This window comes from Phascolarctos cinereus, unplaced genomic scaffold (genome assembly GCF_003287225.1).
Source record: "Phascolarctos cinereus isolate Bilbo 61053 unplaced genomic scaffold, phaCin_HiC Scaffold_3;HRSCAF=262, whole genome shotgun sequence".
NCBI lineage: Eukaryota > Metazoa > Chordata > Mammalia > Diprotodontia > Phascolarctidae > Phascolarctos > Phascolarctos cinereus.
Window position 1 is genome coordinate 38,421,128 of NW_027555736.1, and position 22,304 is coordinate 38,443,431.

General features: G+C 38.8%; 1 protein-coding gene across 3 annotated transcripts in view; it reads left to right on the forward strand.

The window, feature by feature from the left end:
- The window catches only part of GRID1 (glutamate ionotropic receptor delta type subunit 1), a 1,087,219-nt gene that overhangs the window by 997,542 nt on the left and 67,373 nt on the right, over positions 1 to 22,304 (forward strand). For all 3 annotated transcript variants that reach the window (XM_020994606.2, XM_078150776.1, XM_078150775.1), the window contains exon 13: positions 20,664 to 20,859. In XM_020994606.2, coding sequence (XP_020850265.1) covers positions 20,664 to 20,859 — 196 coding nt within the window. The remainder of the gene's footprint in view (positions 1 to 20,663; positions 20,860 to 22,304) is intronic.

The following is a 22,304-nucleotide window of genomic DNA, read 5'->3' on the forward strand; positions in this document are numbered from 1 at the left end:
TCCAAGAAGGCACACCACATCACTGCATGCACCAACAGGGCAGGAGCCAAAGTCCAATCCCAAATAACCTACAAGGCAGGCTTCTCTGAGAAAAATGTCCAGAACCCAACCAATCCTGAACGTGGATACTGAGGCTCAAAGATTCACCCAACTACACTTCAAGTCTTATGCAGGAGTGGAACTTCAAATATATCAAACTTCAGCATCAACAAACTGGACCTATTTTGGCTTAAGTAGATCCATTCTGGCCTCCACTCTCTAACCACCTGATAATATAGATTTGCTTCTTAAACTGTGGGTCACGAGCGGAGAAAGTTTAAGAAGTCTTGGAAGACTGGCCTTCCTACTAAGCCCTTAAGTCAGTATGATGCTGCAGAGGGGGAGCTTCAACTGAGAAGAAGAAGTAATCGATCCAAGTTTTCAAGTGATAGTAACTGACATTTACACGGTGCTTCACATCCATCGGGTTCTTCACTTGTATTATCTCATTTGATCCTTGCAACAGCGTTGCTATTTTTAGCCCTATTTTAAAGATGAGGAAACTGAATCTGAGTTCAATCTGCTGACTTTTGGAGTCAGGGGAGCTGGATTCAAATCCACACTCTGATGCTTACTAGTTATTCAATCTTCAGCAAGTCCCTAAGCCTTAATTTCTTCTCTTATAAAATAAGGATTCATAAAATGGTTGGACTACACAGTCTCTGAATTCCTTCCTCACTCTAGAGCTATGAACCCCTCAAATATTGCATGTGCTATCCAATGTTAAGTGACTTGCCCATGGGTGTATCTCTATAGGCAAGATGGGAACCCAGGCTTAGTGGCACAGTGGATAAAGCATTGAGCTGAGAGTCAGGAAGACCTGATTTTAAATGCGGCCTCAGAGATTTACTAGCTATGTGACTTGAGCAAGACACCTAACCTCTGTCTCAGTTTCTTCAACTTGAAAATGACCATAATAATAACAGCATCTAGCTCACAGGCTTATTATGAAGATCAAATGAGATAATATTTGTAAAGCACTTAGCCCAGTGTATGCATACAGTGTATGTATAGTAGGCACTTAATAAATACCTATTCCTTTCCCTTCCCCTTCCTTATTTTCCTCCTTTCCCCTTCTCTATGCCAAGAGTTTTATCTATGACACTATCTGGTATCTCTTTTTCAGTATACCTAAATAGTAATTATGGTCTAAGTAACTGGCGGGATTTTCCTGTTCATAGTTTGAGCCCCAGGAGAAAGGTAACGACTTAGGATAACACTAAAAAAATAAAGGATTGAAGGGAGAGGAAGGAAAAATAGCCATATGATATTGAGTCAACTGTGCAAGATGGCAGCAAAAAACAAATAAACAAACAGATGTTATCTTAGCCTGCATTAAAAGAACTAGGAGGGAGATAGAGGAAGGGAGGAGATAACCCACCTGTCTACTACCCTGATAAGATCAAATCTGGTTTATTGTGTTTAGTTTCAGGAATAACATTCGAGAAAGGCCATTGAAAACCTGGTCCAGGCAGAAGACCATCACCAGGATGATGAGGGAAATGGAGACCAAGTCCTATAAGCATATATTGAAGACAATGAGGAATTTTCTTGGAGGAAATTAGTAGTAGAGGAATTTGATAGAGACAAAGGAAGGCTTAATTGGAAATTTGTAGCTATCCTTAAGTGTGTGAGGGACTGTCAGGAAGAGATATTACACTATTTCTGCTTGACTCCAGAGGGCAAAACTAGAAGCAGTAGGTGGGAGACATAGAGAGGCAAATGTTCCCTCAATTGAGGAGTATGTGTGTGTGTGTGTGTGTGTGTGTGTGTGTGTGTGTGTATGTGTGTTAATAATTTAAGCTGTCAAAAGTAGGATGGTCTGCCTTAGGTAATAGTGGTTTTTTCCCGATCAAGAAAAGAATGAATGCCCACTTGTAGTGGTCCTAATCAAGGGGGTTCCTGTATCCACATAAGTTGAATGATACGGCTTCAGGGGTTCCTTCTAATGCCAAGATTCTGTGGAAACACTGCAGTGCATGCAAGCTTATTTAACAAGAAGGACAATGCAGAGAAACACACTGTTTCACAATTTAGCATCAGTAATTTTCTCCTAATCCCATAAAGTATTTTACATACATACACACACACATACACCCCCCCCATATAAACACATGCACGTGTGAGATGCCCTGTTTCTCTTCTCCTCAGGGCTAGCCCATCATAGCACAGATGCTTTCAATAAAGTTATAGCCTTGTCATTTATGAAACTAGATGCAAGGACACAGTGACTGATACAACTTCCTTGACCTGCTTTGAGAAACATGGGAAGGTAACAAGTGCTTTGGTTCAAGGGGGTGAGCCTCAGAGACTCCTCATCTATTGCCCATGGCTGTATTATGCTGATTAATCTTGGCAATGTTTCTCCTCCATTGGAGACAGAGGGAAGATGCATATTTATATGTTTCCAGCCATCAGCCAGGGATCTCAGATTCTCCTCCTTGGTGTCACTTTAATTAACACAGTCCTGTGTGCCTGGTGACAAAATTAGGTTGCAGGGTGACAGGCGTTTAAAGCCCAGAAGGGAGGGACATGTTTCCGTGAGCCAGTTTTTCTTCATGGTCTCTATTGGTAATGTCGGCAATCCATTTATAACCTATTTGTTAAGGGGGAGGGGTACTGGAAGTAGGGGAGTGAGTGAAAATTAGGCCAGCAAACCATCTCAAGCCACATCTGCATAAGTAATACAGGTAGTTTGTTACATTGATGCTAAGTGAGAGTATGTGTCCCTGACCAGATGTGGTCAGTCCAGATTCAGTGATGCCCGTGCCAACTTTATGATATGTTTGATTTAGGTAAAGAGAATGGAACCTTCTGGGACTGGGCTGTTATTAAACACCATCTGCAGTTTTCACTTTAATTAATATTGTAAGGATTAAAATCCCTTGCTTTCACTTGCACATTAACCCTTTAGAGTAGTGGAAAGGTAGGCAGAAGTTTTAACTTCCCATAGGCATATCAAATTCAACATGTCCAAAACAGAATTCATTAACTTTCCCCCTACACCCATCCCTCTTCTTTCCTTTCCTTTCCTTTCCTTTCCTTTCCTTTCCTTTCCTTTCCTTTCCTTTCCTTTCCTTTCCTTTCCTTTCCTTTCCTTTCCTTTCCTTTCCTTTCCTTTCCTTTCCTTTCCTTTCCTTTCCTTTCCTTTCCTTTCCTTTCCTTTCCTTTCCTTTCCTTTCCTTTCCTTTCCTTTCCTTTCCTTTTCCTTTGAAGCAATTGGAATTAAAAGACTTGCCCAGAGTTACACACCTAGGAAGTGTCAAGTGTTTGGTCTGTGGCTGAATTTGAACTCAGGTCCTCCCGACTTCAAGGCTGATGCTCTATCCACTGCACCACCTAGCTTCCCCCTTTAAACCTATCCCTTTTCCAAATTCTTTATTACTATTTAGGCTACTGTTGTTTAGTTGATTAATTCTCTTCCTTTTACTGACCCCATCTCTGGTTTTTTTCTTGGCAAAGATACTAGAGTAGTTTACTATTTCCTTCTCCAGGTCATTTTACAGATGAGAAAACTGAGGTAAACAGGGTTAAGTGACTCACCCCGGGTCACACATCTAGAAAGTGTTTGAAGTCAAAGTTGAACTCAGGTCTTCTGGACTCCAGGGCCGGTGTTGTATCCACTATGAAGCCACCAGCTGCCCTATCTAGGCTACCACCATTCATCCATTCGCCCAAGTTCAGAGTTACTCTGTCCTCCTCAACTCTTCATTCATCTCTAGTCAGTTGCCAAATCTTATAATTTCTTTCTCCACAAAATCTCTCCTACATGTCCCTTTCCACTCATGGAGTCACAGCCCTAGCTCAGGCCCTTGTCACCTTTTTCATAGACAATTGCAATAGCTTCCTAAGGGTTGTCCCTGTTTCAAGCCTCTCACCCATCTTTCACTCAGCTGGTCAGAGCACTTCCATTCCCCACTCCCACTCTAGTCAATCAATTCCAGTGGCTCCTATCCTCTCCAGGATTAAATATAAAGAGTTTTATTTGGTATTTAAAGCCTCTCACAACCTTTTCTAATTGTCCAATCTTCATAGACATTACCTAGGCTAGCCCACCTGCTGGTCCTCACATAGGACATTTCATTCCAAGTCTGCGTACTCTTGCACTAAATTTCTCCTTTACTTAGGAAGTTTGTATACCCATATTCCACCTTTTGGAATCTCTGGCTTCCTTGAAGAATCACTTTAAATGCTGCTACCCACAGGTGGCCTTTCCTGCTTTCCTATATGCCCTCAAATGTTACCTCCCATCTATTCTGCATATATATATTGTATTTCCTGATTAATGTACACGTTTCCCCCATTAGAATATGAGTTCCTTAGGCCAAGGATTGTTTGTGTTGGTTTGGTTTTTGCTTTTGCTTTGTAATGCTAGTGCTCAAAGCAACGCCTGCCTCATAATAAGAACTTCAGAAATAAATAAGGCAACTAGGTAGTAGAGTACATAGAATAGAATAGAAGTCTTAGAGTCAGGATGATCTGAATTCAAATCATTCCACAGAAACTTACTAGCTATGTGACCCTGGGCAAGTCACTTAACCTATCTCAACTCAGTTTCCTCATTGGTGGAATGGGAATAATGATAGCATCTAACTCACAGGGTAGTTGTGAGGATTAAGTGTTATAACACCTATAAAAACACTATATTATTATGGCTATTTTCTTCTTGTTAATATCTATTGAATGATTGCTTTTATTGAGCATTAAGAAGAACAAGTCTGTTTACTGGAAGGTTTGTCAACTTCTGGCCCCTGCTCGTCGAGATTTCTCAGCAGAATTATCTGCTCTTTCCTCTTTTCTTTCCTAACGTGGAGGAAGAGCTATCCCTAATCTCTGCTAAAGATAATTCCTCTGTCAAAGGTCATTGAAGAGTTGAATACCACTAAGACCTTCTCTCAGCCTTACTCCTTTTTGACCATTTAATCCAATTGATTATCCTTCCTAATACTGGAGAGGCAATTCACCATCCCAGGAATACACTCCATCCTTACCTCTGCCAGGTGGAATTCTTCTTTCCAGACTAAGTTCAGGTGCCTTTCCTGACCCATAGAGTTTTTAGTGCTTTCATCAGATTACCTGGAATGATAATTAACTGCTCAGATCTTTTTGGTGTGTTCTCCACCAGTAGATGTGTAAGGTCTTTGAAATCAGGGGCCAACTTGGTTTTTGTTTGGCTAGTTTTTTGCCTTTGTATCTCCAGGGCTTAAAACAGTATCTTCCACACAGTAAGTGATTTAATGTGTATTTATATTATATAAATTTGATTTGCTTATAAATGTATTTATATGTGTATGTTATATATTTATAACTATATGGTTAATATATTTATATATTTAAATTATATGTATTTTAATACTTATACATTGGAATGGAATTAGATTAAATTGAATCAGTTGGGTAAAGTGATCAGCTCTTGTGCAGAAGAGGATCTTAAGAGGACAGGAGTCAGATTTCTGTTGGGAATGTCTCCCCAGCCTGTAATCACCAATGCAGACATCTATAAAGACTACATAACTCCCTCATATAATATGCAAGCATAGCTAACTATATAATGCAATAATGAATTCTAAATGCACTAGAAAGATGAAATGAAATGTGCCACATGAGATCGAAAGAATAAAGTTGAGGGAGGCAGACTTCAGGATATCAGGATAAAGGGACAGCCAACTAAGTTGGATATGAAGTTTGATGAAGAGAGAGAGAGAGAGAGAGAGAGAGAGAGAGAGAGAGAGAGAGAGAGAGAGAGAGAGACAGAGAGAGACAGAGAGACAGAGAGACAGAGAGACAGAGAGACAGAGATACATACAAATACATATATTGGCAGAGACATAATATAACCAAATCTGTAGATGGCTGATTTTTTCTTATCTTTTTACCCAACATGAGGCTAAATTCCTAATGGATCATAGTATTAAAAGGAAAATTCTTTGGTTGGGCTTTCACCCTGATTAATGAGGCAAAACTCAGGAAAAGGAGAATTAAACAGAATTTATTGAAAAACATATGAAAGTAGCAACATGTCAAAGGGCTGATCACCAGCAACCAGCAAGGGATTCAAGATGGAGCCAGCTTTTCTTGATAATTTGCATGAGATAAAGACAATTTGGGTAGCTCTATGTCAGCAAAAGGAGATAGGCCATTGTGTCCCAGCTCCTCCTCAATTGCCAGTATGCACAGGCTAACAGGTAGGGGTGATGGTTAGCTGGTGATACAAAAGCTACAGACTGGCTGATGCCTTCCACAATGCTGACAAGCGGGACTGAAAACAATGGATCACTGAGTCAGCATAACTTTAAATAACAGCTAGAAGAAAATCTTAAGAAGCATCTGACCCAACCCACTCATTTTAGACTCAACTTGGTAATACAGTCAATATATCACTGAACTTGGATTCAGGAAGACCTGAGTTCAGATCTAACCTCACATACTTTAGCTTTGTGACCATGGGCAAGTCACTTAATCTCTGTCTCCATTTCCTCATTTGTACAATGGAGATAATAATAGCACCTACCTTCCAAGGTTGTCACAAAGATAAAATTGTATACTATTTCTAAAGCAGTTTGAAATCTTAAAGCACTATGTTAATGCTAATTATTATTACTGCTACTACTGCTACTACTACTACTACTTCTACTACTACTAAATAAGCATTTATTAAACATTTCCATACTTAGACCTAAGTGGTAAGGATATAAATACATAATAAGTTCCCTCAAGGATCTTAACATTCTCTGGGCTGAGGGCAGTGCACGACAGGTACAAAGATGTCAGGAAAGGTTTCATGGAGTAGAGGTCACATGTATATCATTGAATCTCAGAATTGAAATGCCAGAGCCTGGTATAGTGTCTGACACATGGTGGGTACCTAATTGATGCGTATTGATTGTTTGTAAAGCAAGCATATTAGAAATCATCTCATGTAAACCACTATCCATTGCATGAGTCCTCTTTATCCACCCCTTCCCATTATCCCTACACACCCTTCAATAATCGGTTGAGATCATATAACCTCTTCTTTATGATTTGTGGTACTAAAGAGCTCACTACCACAAAAAGCAACCCACTGGAATTCTATATATTCTTCCTTCCCTCCTTTCTTCCCTTCCTCTTTTCAGAAGGATTTAGTTTTTCCTCTTCTGTCTTCTGATATTATCTGTGTTTGGGTCTGCATGATAGCTAACGAAGGCTGTTTTTGAAAACTGTCTGTGACAAGGAGAACTTTTAGCTTTGCCCTATCTAACTTGCTAGAGCCCAGAGAGTATCAGGGAAGGAGGAGGAGGAGGGCAAGAAGGGGAAATGGGAGGATAGGTGCATGCAAATTTCTCAGGTCCCCATGGGAGTGTTCTGTCCAGTGGTTAAAGAGTTGGGTGGGTGGGGAGCCAAGCTCTTGCCTAACTCCACGATTGCTAATGGAGGAGAATGACTGGAATTGGATATTAAGCAGCAGGGGGATGAACATTTCAGCAGAGACCTCATTTTCTTGTAAATACTGTCAGTAATAAATAACAAAGGATCAGGGAGCCAGCCGGGCCTGTCTTTAAATAAAACATGCTTTTGAACACTGCCACGAAATCCTGATTTTTCTTTAACGAGGCAGGTAGCTACTTCTTTGGAGATCTCCTTCTCTGGGTCTGTTGGAAGCTTCTGTTTTCCAGCCATAAAAAAAAGAGACTTGTGTATGAAGGAGCTTTGTTTTTTGGTTCTGGCCTTTCATCCCAGAACCCCATGGCGGGGGGGGGGGGTAGCTGCACACTTCTAAGAAGTCAGAGGACAACACAGCTATTTGTTCAGCTACATTTGGAGGGAAGCTAATTCGCTTTGTTTCATTTGGGTGTTTGTGTTTTGGGCCATGCTGGGTGACTGGAGACATGCTCCCTCACCACCTCCTGCTTCCTAGGTGGCAAGTCTCCCAGAACCCTCTGTTGTCAAAGCTTTGGGTATTTAGTACGACTGGATTTTAATTACTAGATGTTTGTGCTTTGTAAAATCTATCCTGCAGTTGTTGTGGGCTCCAGCAGGCATAATGAAATGGGATTTGAATTTTTAAGGAAAACACACAGTTTGGAGTCCTCAAACAGTAACTTGAAGGGCTAGGAAGGACTAAACATTATCAGCTTGTTAGTCCCAATGGCAAATTTAAGGTATTCCTTTAACAAAATCACTTCCCCCATGATGATAAAGATGGAAATTATCCATATCTGCAGGACTTTGGAAAGACAGGAACACTGGTCCATTGTTGGTGGAACTGTAAATTGGTTTGACCATTCTGAAAAATCTTTGGTATTTCTAGGAGCAAAGTTACTAGATAGTTAATACCCTTTGCCTTAGTAATCTCACTACTGGATGTCTATCCACAAGATATGTAAAAGTCTCATATACATCAAAATAATAATTTATGGGATAGACAGAAAAAAAGAAGCAGAGGGGAAACTCATCAGGTGGGGAATGGATGAACATATTGGGGTGTTGGAAATGATATATGTATTTTAAAATAAATTTTATTTATAACTTTTATTTCTGCATCACTTATATTTCCCCCTGAATCCCTCCTCTTTGTCCCTCCCAAAAGTCAACTCATATCAAAAAAGGAAAAGAAAAACAAAACTAATCAAAACCAGTCAATGCATTGAAAACCTGTGATATGTGCCTGTGGATCCCCACCTCTGCAAAGGAGTGGGGGTAAAGGGAGAGGTGTTTACTCATATTTGATAGGGGTCAAGTTTGGCCTTTATAATTTCTCAGCATTCACTTCAATTGTTTTGTGGTTGAAAATAACCTAATATTCCTCTACTCTAAGGAACAATTAAGATGAGGAATTCAAGGAAACTTGGAGACTTGCATGAACTCATCCAAAATGGATTAAACAGAACATAAATAGCAATATACCAAATAATATATCAATAAGCATTTTTGGGTGCCAATTATGTGCAAGGATCTGGGGAAATAATTACAAAAAATAAATGCTTCCTACCCTTAAGAAGCTTACATTCTAGTCAGGGATCCAGCATGTATACTTTTGTCTGTATAAAATATTTATAAAATAAATACTTGGTTCCCTAATGCTTGGATAAGAGGGTAAGAGAACAAATATTCATTAAGCACCCACTATGTGCAAGGAATTGCACTAAGCACTTTATAGGTAATATATCATTCGACCCTCAAAACGACCCTGTAAGGGAAGTGTATTATTGTGATTATTCAGTTGTTTTTCAGTCTTGTCTAACTCTTCGCGACCCTATTTGGGGTATTCTTGACAAAGACATTGGAGTGGTTTGCCATTTCCTTCCCCAGCTCATTTTACAGATGAGGAAGCTAAGACAGGAGTGAAGTCTATGTATTAAGAGTAATAAGACCATTTTGGCTGAGCCATAGATTGTGGAAATGGGACTAATATATAGTAACCTGGGAAGGTAGATTGGGTCCAGGTTGTGAAGGGTTTAGAAGCCAAAATGATACCATTTTATTTCATCCTAGAAGCAATACAGAGCCACTGAACGTTACTGAGTAGGGGAATGCTATGGCCCGACCTTCATCATAGGGAAATTGCTTTTATTCTGTTTTGGACATGTTGAGTTCGAGGGATCTTGTAAGACACACGGATTTAGAGATGACCAAGTGGCAGTAGAAGCTGTAGGACTAGAGCTCTGGAGAGAGTCTAAGAGAGTCTAAGGATGCACACACACACACACACACACACACACACACACACACACATTTGGGAGTCATTTATATACATATAACACATGAACCCATGGGAGCTAATGAACTGAGAGGGAGAGAGACACACACACACACACACACACACACACAGAGAGAGGGAGAGAGAGAGAGAGACAGAGACAGAGAGACAGAGACAGAGAGAGAGAGAGAGACAGAGAGAGAGAGAGACAGAGAGAGAGAGAGAGACGAGAGAGAGAGAGAGAGAGAGAGAGAGAGAGAGAGAGAGAGAGAGAGAGAGACGGAAGAGAACCTAGGACTAAGCCTGGGATGTACCCACAATGATTATGGACATCATTACCTCTGATATTATTTCTAATTTGCCTGGTATATGTATCTTGTACATGCATAGTTGTTTGCATGTTTTCATGGGGATGGGAAACACATTTTTGTCATTCTTTTCATCCCCAATGCTTGGCATAGTGTCCAATACCTCAAGCAATCATAAATCTTTATTACATATTATATTCCAGGCACTGTGCTAAGTTCTGGGGATACAAGAGGAGACAAAAGATAGTCCTTGCCATTAAGAAGTTTACAATCCAATGAGGAAGGGAACATGCAAATAAATATATACAAAACAGGCTATGTGCAGGATAAATAAGAAATAACTGGCAGAGGAAAGACACTAGAATTAAGAGGGAATGGGGAAGGCTTTCAGTAAAAGATGAGATTTTAATTGATATTTAAATGAAGTTAGAGGTCAGTACTTGGAGCAGAGGAAAGGGTGCATTCCAGGCCTGGGGGACAGCCAGAGAAAATGCCCAGAGATAGAATGTTTTGTTCCTGGAACAGCCAGAAGGCCAGCATCATTGGATCAAAGAATCTGGGGGAGTAAGTTATAAGAAGATTGGAAGAGTAAAGGGGGCTTGTGAAGATTTTTTTGAATGCCCAGCAGAGCATTTTGTATTTGATTCTGGATGCAATAGTATTAGGGTGACATGATCAAATGTGTGCTTTAGGAAAATCACCTTAGTGGTTGAGTGAAGAAAGAGCTGGAGTGGGCCCTTAGTTGATACCTGTTGACTTGCAGAAACCACAAGAAGCATTAAAACACAGCTGAACTGAGATTAATTGCAAAGAACATTTTTGTTCCTGGAAAACAGATTAAACATAGGACACAGGTCTTCACTCTTACAAGAATAGTGGAATAGTAGGAATACCTATGCTGGCATGGAGAGGAGGCAGTCTGGTGCATATGTCTTAAGATGCAGTCACTTTATCAGGTGCTGTTATTGTTGTTTTCCTAGCTGCTTTTCTTTGTTTCAAAGAAGAGAACCATGTGGATGGGAGAATATTGGAGGGATAATATTGGTGAGTGACTAGAGTATAAAAAAGGCAACTATAAAACTTTTCATATTAAATGAAATTTAAAATAAAAATTACTCCCCAGTGCATGATTCAATCAAGCACTGAACAGGTGTATTGCACTTGAAACAGGCTGATGTATGGAGAGCCTAAAATTATAGCTCCTTGGACCAGGTTTTCACTGACCCCTAAGAAATCCAGCTCTGGAATTTGAGATGAAGTTAATGGAATGAATAACATTTGGCTTTAAAGGACATAAAACAGGAAAAAAAATATCCAGTGCTGTCTGAGTCCTAACACTCTGGCTTCAGGCAATATTACAGCCTTCCAGAAATGGCTGAGACATTCTCATTGAATGGGTATGGAGTGTGTTGAATGGAGTTTCACATTTACAGGTTCAGAACAAGAGATAATACATCAAGGAACAATGGGGCAAGATGGAGAGTTTTATAAGTTGGTAATTATCACCCATCTGGGACCTCACGTAGAACTTTGTATTGCCCTTCTCCTATGCATTCTTTATAGAATATGGAATTTTATAGGCATTTGTGTTTGTGTTTTATATGCTAACCAGACTGTAAGCCCCAGGAAGGCAGGCTCTCTATCATACACACTTTGCGTTGCCTACTTTATAACTGCACCAGAGCCTAGCACAGTATTCTGTGGATTTTATCACTTAGATTATTTGCTTGATTCATTGGATGACTCAATGAATAAATATCATCACATTGTTAGATTTTCAGCTGTCCCAAAGGGCATCCTTAGATGGTCATATGCTCACTGTCTGAACTTTAGTGTATCAAAAAACTGAGTTTACCTCCTTTTCCAAACAAATACTCTGAGCCTCAGTTTCATCATCCATAAAATCAGCGTGATGATATTTGCTCTGCCTATGTCACAAGGTTCTTGAAAAAAATGAAAGGAAAATGAGATATAAAAGTGCTTTCAGTATTTAGCTTCCCAAGGGCTCAATAATCATCCCATTGTTTCAATGAAATTCAATGGGATTTTTTCAAATCCCTTAACACTTGTAGTCTGCTTCACACATTAACTCTTAATTACATTCATATTTATACATATAGTACTTAGTTATATTCATCTGTAAATAGGCACGTATTTATAAATATTTTCCTCATGTACATTCTTGCATTCACTGATTACTGCCCACATGGATATTAGTTGTATCCCTCCAATTTGCATACATACATACATACATACATACATACATACATACATACATACATACATACATATATATGTATATATATGTATATATATGTGTATATATATGTATATATATGTATATATATGTATATATGTGTATATATATGTATATATATATATATATATATATATATATACATATATATATATATATATATATATATATATATATATATATATATATATAAAAAACTCTGTAATTTCTATCACCACTCCTACTTTCCCTATGCTTTTTTTTTTCACATTTCATATTTAGGAAGTCTAATTTTTTTTCCTTGTAATGTTTCCAGGATTCACCTTTCCCCTTCCATTTCTATTGCATCTACCCTAGTCCAAGCTTTTATGATTTCAGACCTGGATTCCTGCTATTCTATCTGCTAGCCTTTTAGATGATACTGTTCTCCCCCTTTTTCATCTCTGATAGAGAGGCTGTTCTCATAGTGGCTTAGTTTTAGAGGTTCCAAATTCAAATTTCAGCCCTACTACTTGCTACTTGTATGACCTTAGCCGAGTCAATTTCTATCTGTTGGGTCACAATTTCCTTACCTGTAAAATTAGGAATGAGTGTGTTTGTGTGTATGTGTTTATGTGTGTGTGTGTGTGTGTGTGTTACATGTATATTATATGTATGTGTGTGTAAGTGTAGATGAAGAGGATAAGGATTTAATTTTCTCTATTAATTTTTTTCTGACTCTATATCTTATTATCCAAAGGTTTTTGAAGTCAGGGACTGTACCTATTTTTGTTGTTGTTGTTCTTGGAAAATATCCTCCATAGTGTTTATTATTCCTTATTATTTATACCTTGGTGTCCAAATTATATTTATGGAAGGAAGGATTTTCGGATCTATTTATTCAACCCCGATATCTATCCTGACTGCCAGTGTGACATCAACAACTACCCCTTGGACATTTTGAATTTGATACCCTATAGGCATATCAAACTCATCATGTTCAAACTAGAACTCATTCCCCACATTAATCCTCCCATCTTCCTCACACAAGCAATCATCCCTACTCTGTAACTTTCCCTGACTATCCCTCATCTCTGGAATGTTTTCTTTTCCTTCTACATCTTGGCTTCCTTCAAGAATCAGCTGAAATTCCACTTCATGTGAGAAGCCTTTCGCAGTCCCTTACCCAACCCATTGCTTATGATTTCCCCTCAACATCACCTCCTATTTACACCATATAAATCTTCTGCCGTACATAGTTTGTTTACATATTGTCTCTCCATTGAGAAGTTGAACAAGGACATAAGGACTGTGTTTTTGCCTTTCTTTGTATCCTCAGTGCCCAGCACATAATAAAACAATTATTGCTTCTTATTGTTGTTGTTGATGATGATGATGATGATGATGATGATGTAAATAAAAGATGGAGGGAGGGAGGAAGAGAGAAGAGTAGAGAAAAAGGGGGGGAAGGAGTATGGGAGAAAAGAAGAGAGGAAAATGAAAGTACTCTTGTGATACAGAAGATGATGCAGTGCCTCAGAGACAGAGAAAGCAATTCCCCAACCTCCCTTGGTGCTGCTGCTGTGATTTCCAGTTTAGTCAGATCTTAATGGATTAGGGAATTCAGTCATTATAAATTAGAAGTTAATGGTGCATCTTGTTTTTATATTGATTCTCAGCAGCAAATATTTCAAAATCACAAACTCTCAGAGCTGGAAGGGACTTTAGAGATCATGGAGACCAACTTCCTCATCTTAAAGGTGAGAGAACTGTGAGCTAAAAAGGTTAAGTGACTTGCTCAAGGTCACACAGGTAAGAAATTACAAAGTTGGACTTCAACTCCAGGTCTCCTGACTCTAAATCCAACACTTTTTTTTTTTTTACCATACTACTAGTATTCTGTGCTGGGAAACAGGTGGTTTTTTTTTTGTTTGTTTGTTTGTTTTCCTGGTTTGGAAGATATCATTACTTGGCTTCTGAAACTATGGATACCAAAGGTTGTTCACTATGGAAACTCATTCAAAGATGGGAAGAGCTGGTTTGTAGTGATGGAAGAAGCCAGTATTCTGGTCTGTAGTTGTATCATTCAATAAATCCATAAACATTTATTAAAGTTCTTCTGTGTTCTAAGCCCTGTGGTAAGCACTGGGAATAAAAGGAAGGCAAAAGAGAGTCCTTGACCTCAAGGAGTTCATGATCTATTGGAGGGAGGAAGGGAATAATATGAAAACAGTTATACAACTATGTATAAATTATATACACACACATAGGCACACATATATATATATATATATATATATATATATATATATATAGATAGATAGATATACACATATATACACACATATATAATTATTACTTCAACATCACAATTTTCCCTATTACAGTTTCAATATTTCACAGGTTGGCATAAGAAATTAAATGAGAATTCTTGGGGGATTTGTGGGAGCTGCAGATGACATGTGAAGGCCATCAGGTAACACAGGAAAAAAAGTTTAGGAACTCAGAAATGCATAAAATAAATGTATGGAGTTGTATAATATCAACATATTTTATCTTTTAATACTGTAAACACCTCATAAAAGAACAATAAAAAAATCAGACTTCTTCTCTGGCAAAGAGAGTGTCAAACAATTTTATGCAAATTTTCTAGATCATGGAGGTGCTGTGCTCCTAACCCCTGTGATGTGGAAGGCATAACTGTACACACACACATACACATACACACATACAGAGACACATCTTGGTGTACATGTTGGGAAATAATCAAGAAATGAAAGGCAGTAGACTTAAGAGGGATTGGTGAAGGTATCCTGTAAAGGGTGAAATTTTGTCTGGGACTTCAAGGCAGCCATGAAGGCTTGATGAGGAGAGAGAACACTCCAGGCATGAGGCACAGCCAGTGAAAATGCCTAGAGTTAGGAGATGGAGTGTCTTGTTCAAGGAAAAAATGAAGAGACCAGTATCAATGGATTGAAGAGTACATGATGTGTGATTGGTCATGTGGAAGGGTTGGTAAACAGGTAACAGGGAGTTGTGGAAGTTTATTGGCCAGACCTGTGCTTTAGGAAAATCATTTTCATACTTGAGTGGAGAATGGATCAGACTAGGGAGAAATATCTTGATCATACTTGGCTTTCATTTAGGCCAAAAGTTTAAAGATTCCTGGGGCTAGGGGAATTCCAAAAAGAGAAGGCTAAGCCTTTATTTCTACCAATTAACTGCTTTGCAGGGAGGTGGGGTTTGGGTGGAGTCTATTCCTTAGAAATCTTACCATTTGTCTTATTTGAAGCATGTAGATTTATTGTATACTTCCTTGCAAACAGCCACAAGAAATTTGCTTACACACCTGCTGGATAGCCCTTAGTCTACTCTCTTTATGGGTAATGAATATTTTGAAGGGAGGTTAACCATGAGAAATGGGCTGCTTCATGAGGGAGTGAATTTCTCATCACTGAAATTCATCAAGTGGAAGACAGGTGATTGTGTGTAATATTATAAAGCATACTCCTGCTTTTATTTCTTAACCTAGGAGCCTATGATTTGTACTCAGAAGGCTAAATGGGATATTCAGGATCATCTAGTAATATTATTTTTTGTAGAATAGGAAATGGAAGCAAGGAGAGGTTATATACTAAATGAATTGCCCTTGGTCAAACGGAGCCTAGATTTGAATTTACATTTTCTGACTTTCCATCTAGCCCTCTCCTCCCACAGCCACATTGAAATCAGTTGACAGTTAATCAATAAGCTTATAATGAGCATCTCATATATACCAGGCATGATGCCAGGTGAGATGGCCACAAATAATAATAAAAAAAAGAAACAATACCTATCCTTGGTATGCTTGCAATATATTGAATTGCTTCAAACTCTGAGATTCTGTCAGTCTGTGATTTTCTGTGACCTTTTCAATCTGTGACTAGTCCAGACCTCCATTTCTAAAATCAAGGAAGACTGTACTTACAGTGGTGTTTGCTGGGATTTCAGAGGAACTTCCCCTGAGATAATTGTGGGAAAGGGAATATGCTAAACACAGCCTATCACAAGCATTCTTCCTACTCCTTGCCCAAGACTTAAATGAATTAAGGAAAAACATGGGAACACAAACCAGTCATTCATATTCCATGTCTTTGCCCCCTTTGACTACTGCTTACATTTTACAACACTTAAGGTTTTCCATGTTTCCCGGGAAAAAGAGAGATTTGGGAGAAGAAGAGAGGTTTAGGAGGAGCTACTTCCATGAGAAGAGAAGAATCTTTGGGCATAAGTGGCAGGGAAGAATTTGATGGAAGGACAAAAAGATCACTGGTTTGACTGATAAGTGAACAGATGCCATCTGGTTCAATACCAAAATTTTACAGTTGAAGAATGTGAGGCTCAAAAATATTAAATGACTTACCCAAGATTACAGAGATAAATCCTCTAGTCCCCAAAATGGTGCTTTTCCCAGTTTTCCTCATTGCCTAACATTAGCATCCAGGGGACCCAGGATATCGGCTATGGAGCTTCGCCACTAGAGATTGGGGCCAATTTGTAACAGAACATCTCTTTTGGAGTCAGACACTAAGGAAAAAAAGAAAGAATGCCAGTGGAAAGAGAACATTCCGCTAATTAGGAAAGTATTTGTGGTCTTTATAACATATTCACATTAGGAGGGATAATTGGACCCCTAACTCCCATGTTTTTCAAGCTGCTAGACCTCTTTCTTTTATCCTTAAGAGAGAGTAATAGGAGTTTATGACTTGGATTTAAAAGTCACATAATTACAGCATCTTACTAGTTGGTGAAACCTTTTTTATATATATTGAATATTGATTTCTTTCCTGTTCCAAGTATATTTATCTCCATCACTCATGAGACTACTTCCTTGACTTGAAAAAAGTATTTACAAATATTTTGCAATGATTTATCTCATGATATAAACCCATCTATCTATTTTGTTGTGAATATATTTAGAAAATACTGAAATAGATTTATTGGGGATGGGGAAAAAAGAATGCAAAGGAGGCATAGAATTATATCAGTTCCTATCCTTCTTTTAGCGTGCTCAGAGAGGAAACTTGCTTTTTTTTTCCAGGAGAGATGACTAGGGTAAAAAGAGAAAACTAGACCTAATTGCTTTGGGGAAGAGAGAAAGCTTGGGGTATTAAATTGAAAGAGTGGGAGTCAGACAAGTTCATGCAAACTTGAGATGTGGCATCTTATAAAAAGCAATGGATGCAACAAAGTAGGGGAAACAACCTTCATCTCATCAGCTCATCTCAACCCACCTCAGTCACTTATTATCTGTGTCATCTTCGACAAATTACTTAACCTCTCTGGGCCTCAATTTCTCCATCTGAAAAATTATGTAACTTACTTCTGAAAAAGAGGTAGCATGTATCAGAGAGATCTAACAATCTTGAATGCCACCTCCCCTCAGACAGCCAAGATCTTTTTCATTTAGCTTGCAGCAGACTTTTCCTATATGAATTGACTCTGTAGAATGTGAGCTGGCTGAGGGCAGGGATTATCTTGCTTTTCAATTTGTTTACTCAAAGCATAGCACAATATTTGTATCTAATTCACTTAATGAATTATTTCTCATTCATTCATTCATCTTAAGTAAAGAAAAGCAAGAATATCAGATTGAGCTTTTTATTTTATTTATTTAATGTATTTATTTATTTTATATATTTATTTTATTCCAATTACAACTTTTTTTTCAACCATATGTTATGGATGGCAATTTGGGCTTTTGAACAAGTTGGTACTAGAAATGAAAAGTAAACAAAACAGGCATAGAAAACAAAAGAAAATGTGAGGAATGAATGATTGGGATGGGAGCGAAGGAAATAAGAAGGAGAGTTTCAGATGAAGAATGAACCTAAGGATATATTACATATGCACCTGGATATGACAAACATTAATGAGGATTAATGGGATATCAAAAAGATGCAAGCCAAAATATGGATTTTACTACTGCAGATAAAACATCTAGTTAGGTATTGTTTGCCCACCATGGCAGTCTCATCAGGGAGGCATTCACTGTGCCATGGCTGTTGCTTAGAGATTGGATCTAAGGGAGGTGCCCGGCTGAGTTTGCTGCAGCAGCTCAGGCTAGCACTAGCTAATCTGTAGATGGAGACATGTAGGGAAAGAAGGAAGCCTCCTCCCCACTCTCCAAAGAATATTTTTTGCATAAATATAGAGAGGAAAGCTATTACCTGAAGAAGAGGGATGGAGGAAGCTAAGGTATGAAACTTGAAGGCAAGTATGTGGAAGAAGCTGGTGGTTCTTAAGCATTTCAGCATCGAAATATACCAGGAAAGCAGTGGCCTTGAAGCCATAAACATTGGGGTTCCTAGCATAGCACAGGGAAACCTCTCCTCAGACCCACAGAAATGAAATAACCACAGAGTAGTCAGGAAATGGACCCCATCATTCCAAATGCAAGGAATGAAAAAGCCCTCCACTGGGGCTCGCAGGCAGTTATGGATGCATTTCCTACCAGAGGAAATGGCAACAATTTAAAGCCTTTCAGGACTTGACTCAACTGTGTAATTCATCCTGATGTTTTCCATTCATCAGAAGCCTGGTGTTTGTTTGCATTAGCATGATAAAAAACAATAACAAGGGTGGGAGGAAAAAGTAATAGGTTTCACCCCTTACATTCAAGGAAAATGGCACCAGTCACAAATCTGGGAGTCTTGGAAGGAAAGAAATCCTGTGCTTCAATTATACACAAAATAATGAACACTCATTAGAGAGACAGCTTTGTCCAATTCATAATTTCCTCATTTGTTTCATTCCTTCTAGATGCATGGAAATGGATGCCAATAGATATGGTTGACACATATAGAAGTGACAGATGAGACATTTGGATGCTTGTACAAATGAAAAAGTGTATTCAGAATACTTGAAAAACCTCATAGTTCTTTATGGGTGTCTAATATCATTATAATAATTATCATTGTTATTAATTTGTAGGAAAATAGATATATACTTCAAGCTCTTTGTAGGCAGGTTCTGTGACTTCCACTACAGTGCTCCACAGTGTAATTCTGGGACTCAAGGTAGAGCTGCAACTAGGAATAAGTACACTTGAGATACCGTGGGAGATAGAGTGACAAAGCAGAGTTCAATTCTTTTGACTACATGGAAACATAGATCTCCTGGATTCCCATAGGTAGGAATTGTGTGACTTCATCTTATGTGAGTAGACATATTGCTCAATTGATCAAAATGTACTTTGTGAACTCAGCCATAACTAGATTGGGGTGAACAGGGCTTTGATCTGGGATTCTGTGCTTTGATCTAGGGGATGAGATTGCTTCCTCTCTGGAATTTAGGTTCGATACTATAGTTACCATGTCTTCATGCCCCAGTTATAAATCTTTCATCATCCTAAAGTGCCATGGAGTTTAGTTTCCTCTAGGTCACCCATTAAGATCAGTGGCTATGGTGCCATCAAATAGGACTTACTTTTCCTTCAACCCACCAGATCAGATTGCCCACTCACATCAAGCAAAGACTTTTATTTCCATTGCTACCCCAGCTGTCCCATTCATTCAGGCAATTCATTCAAACTCTCTGGGCCTCAGTTTCCACATCTATATAATGTGGAGATTTGGTCAGATGGCTTCTAACATCTCTTCTAAATTTGATTCTAAAGTCTTGTGATCTTTTCACTCCTAGTGAAAACATTCCTAATTTGGTTCTATTCATGAACTTCTAGTATATAAACTCAGTATTGTGCTAGGTGCTATTGAGAACAATAGGGAAAGGAATGTTTACCCACAAAGCACTTCCAAATCAATTGAGGAGACCTGCCATCCACACAGGAAATGACCAATGAACAAGACAGCATCCTATGAATCAGCATTATCCTTGCATGTAAACTCAGAAGATAGTCTAAAACAGATATTTCTTGGGCAATAAGAAGATGGAGTTTTGAAGGATGAGAGTAAATAGAGGTTCATTTGCATTGAGATTGGGAGGGAAGACATCAAGGCAGATTATAGGTAATCCTTGAACAGAATAACAGATGGAGGATTTAAGAAGCAGTGGTCATTACTATTAGTTTTCCTTCAATATCTCAACCTATCTGTTGCAATTTTAGTATTTCCCTGTTCATATTTGAGTCATGCAAGAGCTTCAAAGGCCTTGTGGTTGAGCTCTTAGATATTCCATTTCCCCAAGAAAGAGAGATCTCTGGACAGAACTTGGAAGGCAGTGGAGGCGAAGTGTCCAGTTGGCTGCCATGAGTGCTAAAAGATGCTGGGTGCTACACCCCTCTTCAGATAAACAGTAGAAAGTTGCTCAATTAGCCAATGGAAATTGCAGTAGGGAAGTGGGTCTTGCAGAAAGTTATGGATGCATTTCAGACCAGAGGAAATGTCTCCCATTACTAATGTCTTGATGCTTTTCTGCCTTTCAGAACATTTCAGGATCTGTCCAAACAAATGGATATATCTTATGGCACAGTCAGAGACTCAGCTGTATATGAATACTTTAGAGCCAAGGGGACCAATCCCTTGGAACAGGACAGCACATTTGCTGAGCTTTGGAAGACCATCAGCAAGAACAATGGGGCTGATAACTGTGTCTCCAATCCTTCTGAAGGCATCAGGAAGGTAAGAAGGGGAAGCATGAGACACCTTGCATTTCCCTAGTCTAAGAAAGTTAGGGGATGATGATGATGATGATGATGATGATGGCGATGATGATGATGGTGATGATGATATAGTGTTTTAAGGTTTGCAAAAATTTTACACATGCTATCTCAATTATTCCTCATGAAATCCTAGAAACTAGGCTGAAGTATTAAGAATTAAGTGACTTGTTCAGGGTCACACAGCTAGTAAGTTTCTTAGGCCAGATTTGAACTCAGGAAGATGAATCTTCCTGACTCCAGGCCCAGTGCTCTACCCACCAAGCTGCCCCATTTTTAATTACAGAATGACTTAACTTTATACCATAGGTAGTAGAAATCCAAGGAAAGTTCTCAAGGAAGGGAGTGACATAATGAAGCAGCATAGTCTGTTGGAAAGGGAATTGAGTATGGACTCAGAGGATTTAGATTCAAATTCTTCTGACGCTTGCAAGGCATAGTGAATTTGGAGTCAGGAAGACCTGCCTTCAGATCCTGCTCCAGATATTTACTAGCTATATGATACAGGAGGAGTCACTTAGCCTTTATGTGACTCAGTTTCATCACCTGTAAAATGAAGAGTTTCAATTAGATGACCTCTGAAGTCTCTTCCACCTGAGACATATAATCCAATGATCATATGAAGGTAGAACTTTAGGAAGATTAATCTTGTAGTGGTATCCTCTAATTGCTTCATTTTGTGCTGAATGTGGAGAAAAATACATAATTCAGCCTCTGAGATGTAGTAGGCAGGCTCTGTGCCTCTGGTCTATCCTCTTCACCTTGCTTCCTTGACCTCATTAATCATTAAGTCATCATGTCCTATCTTCTCTACCCTTCCTTCTCTACAATTTCATCATGTTTGACTTGTACAGTCACAGAATCTCACAACCAAGAAGCTAAATAGTCACCTGTGTCTTATCAGGGATCTCCTCTTCAAAATCCCAGTCAAATTTCCTTCCTTCCTTCCTTCCTTCCTTCCTTCCTTCCTTCCTTCCTTCCTTCCTTCCTTCCTTCCTTCCTTCCTTCCTTCCTTCCTTCCTTCCTTCCTTCCTTCCTTCCTTCCTCCCTTCCTTCCTTACTTCCTTCCTTACTTCCTTCCTTCCCTAGTATTAAGCTGGGGATCAGCAATTCTACATTTTCCATCTGGTGCCCTAACTATCTTGACCACCATCCTCTGAGCATGCTGTAGTTTTCCAGAATTCTTTCTAAAATACAACACCCTGAACTGAATAAAAACTCCAAGTTTGGTCTGATCAGGGAAAAACTTCCACCTCCTTAATTGAAGAATCTTATAATGCAATATAAGACAACCTTAAGCTTTTTAGCTACTGCATCACACTATTGGCTCATATTGTGTTTGATGTCCACTAAAATTTCCCAGTCTTTCTTTCTTTCTTTGTTTCTTTTCTTCCTTCCTTACTGCCT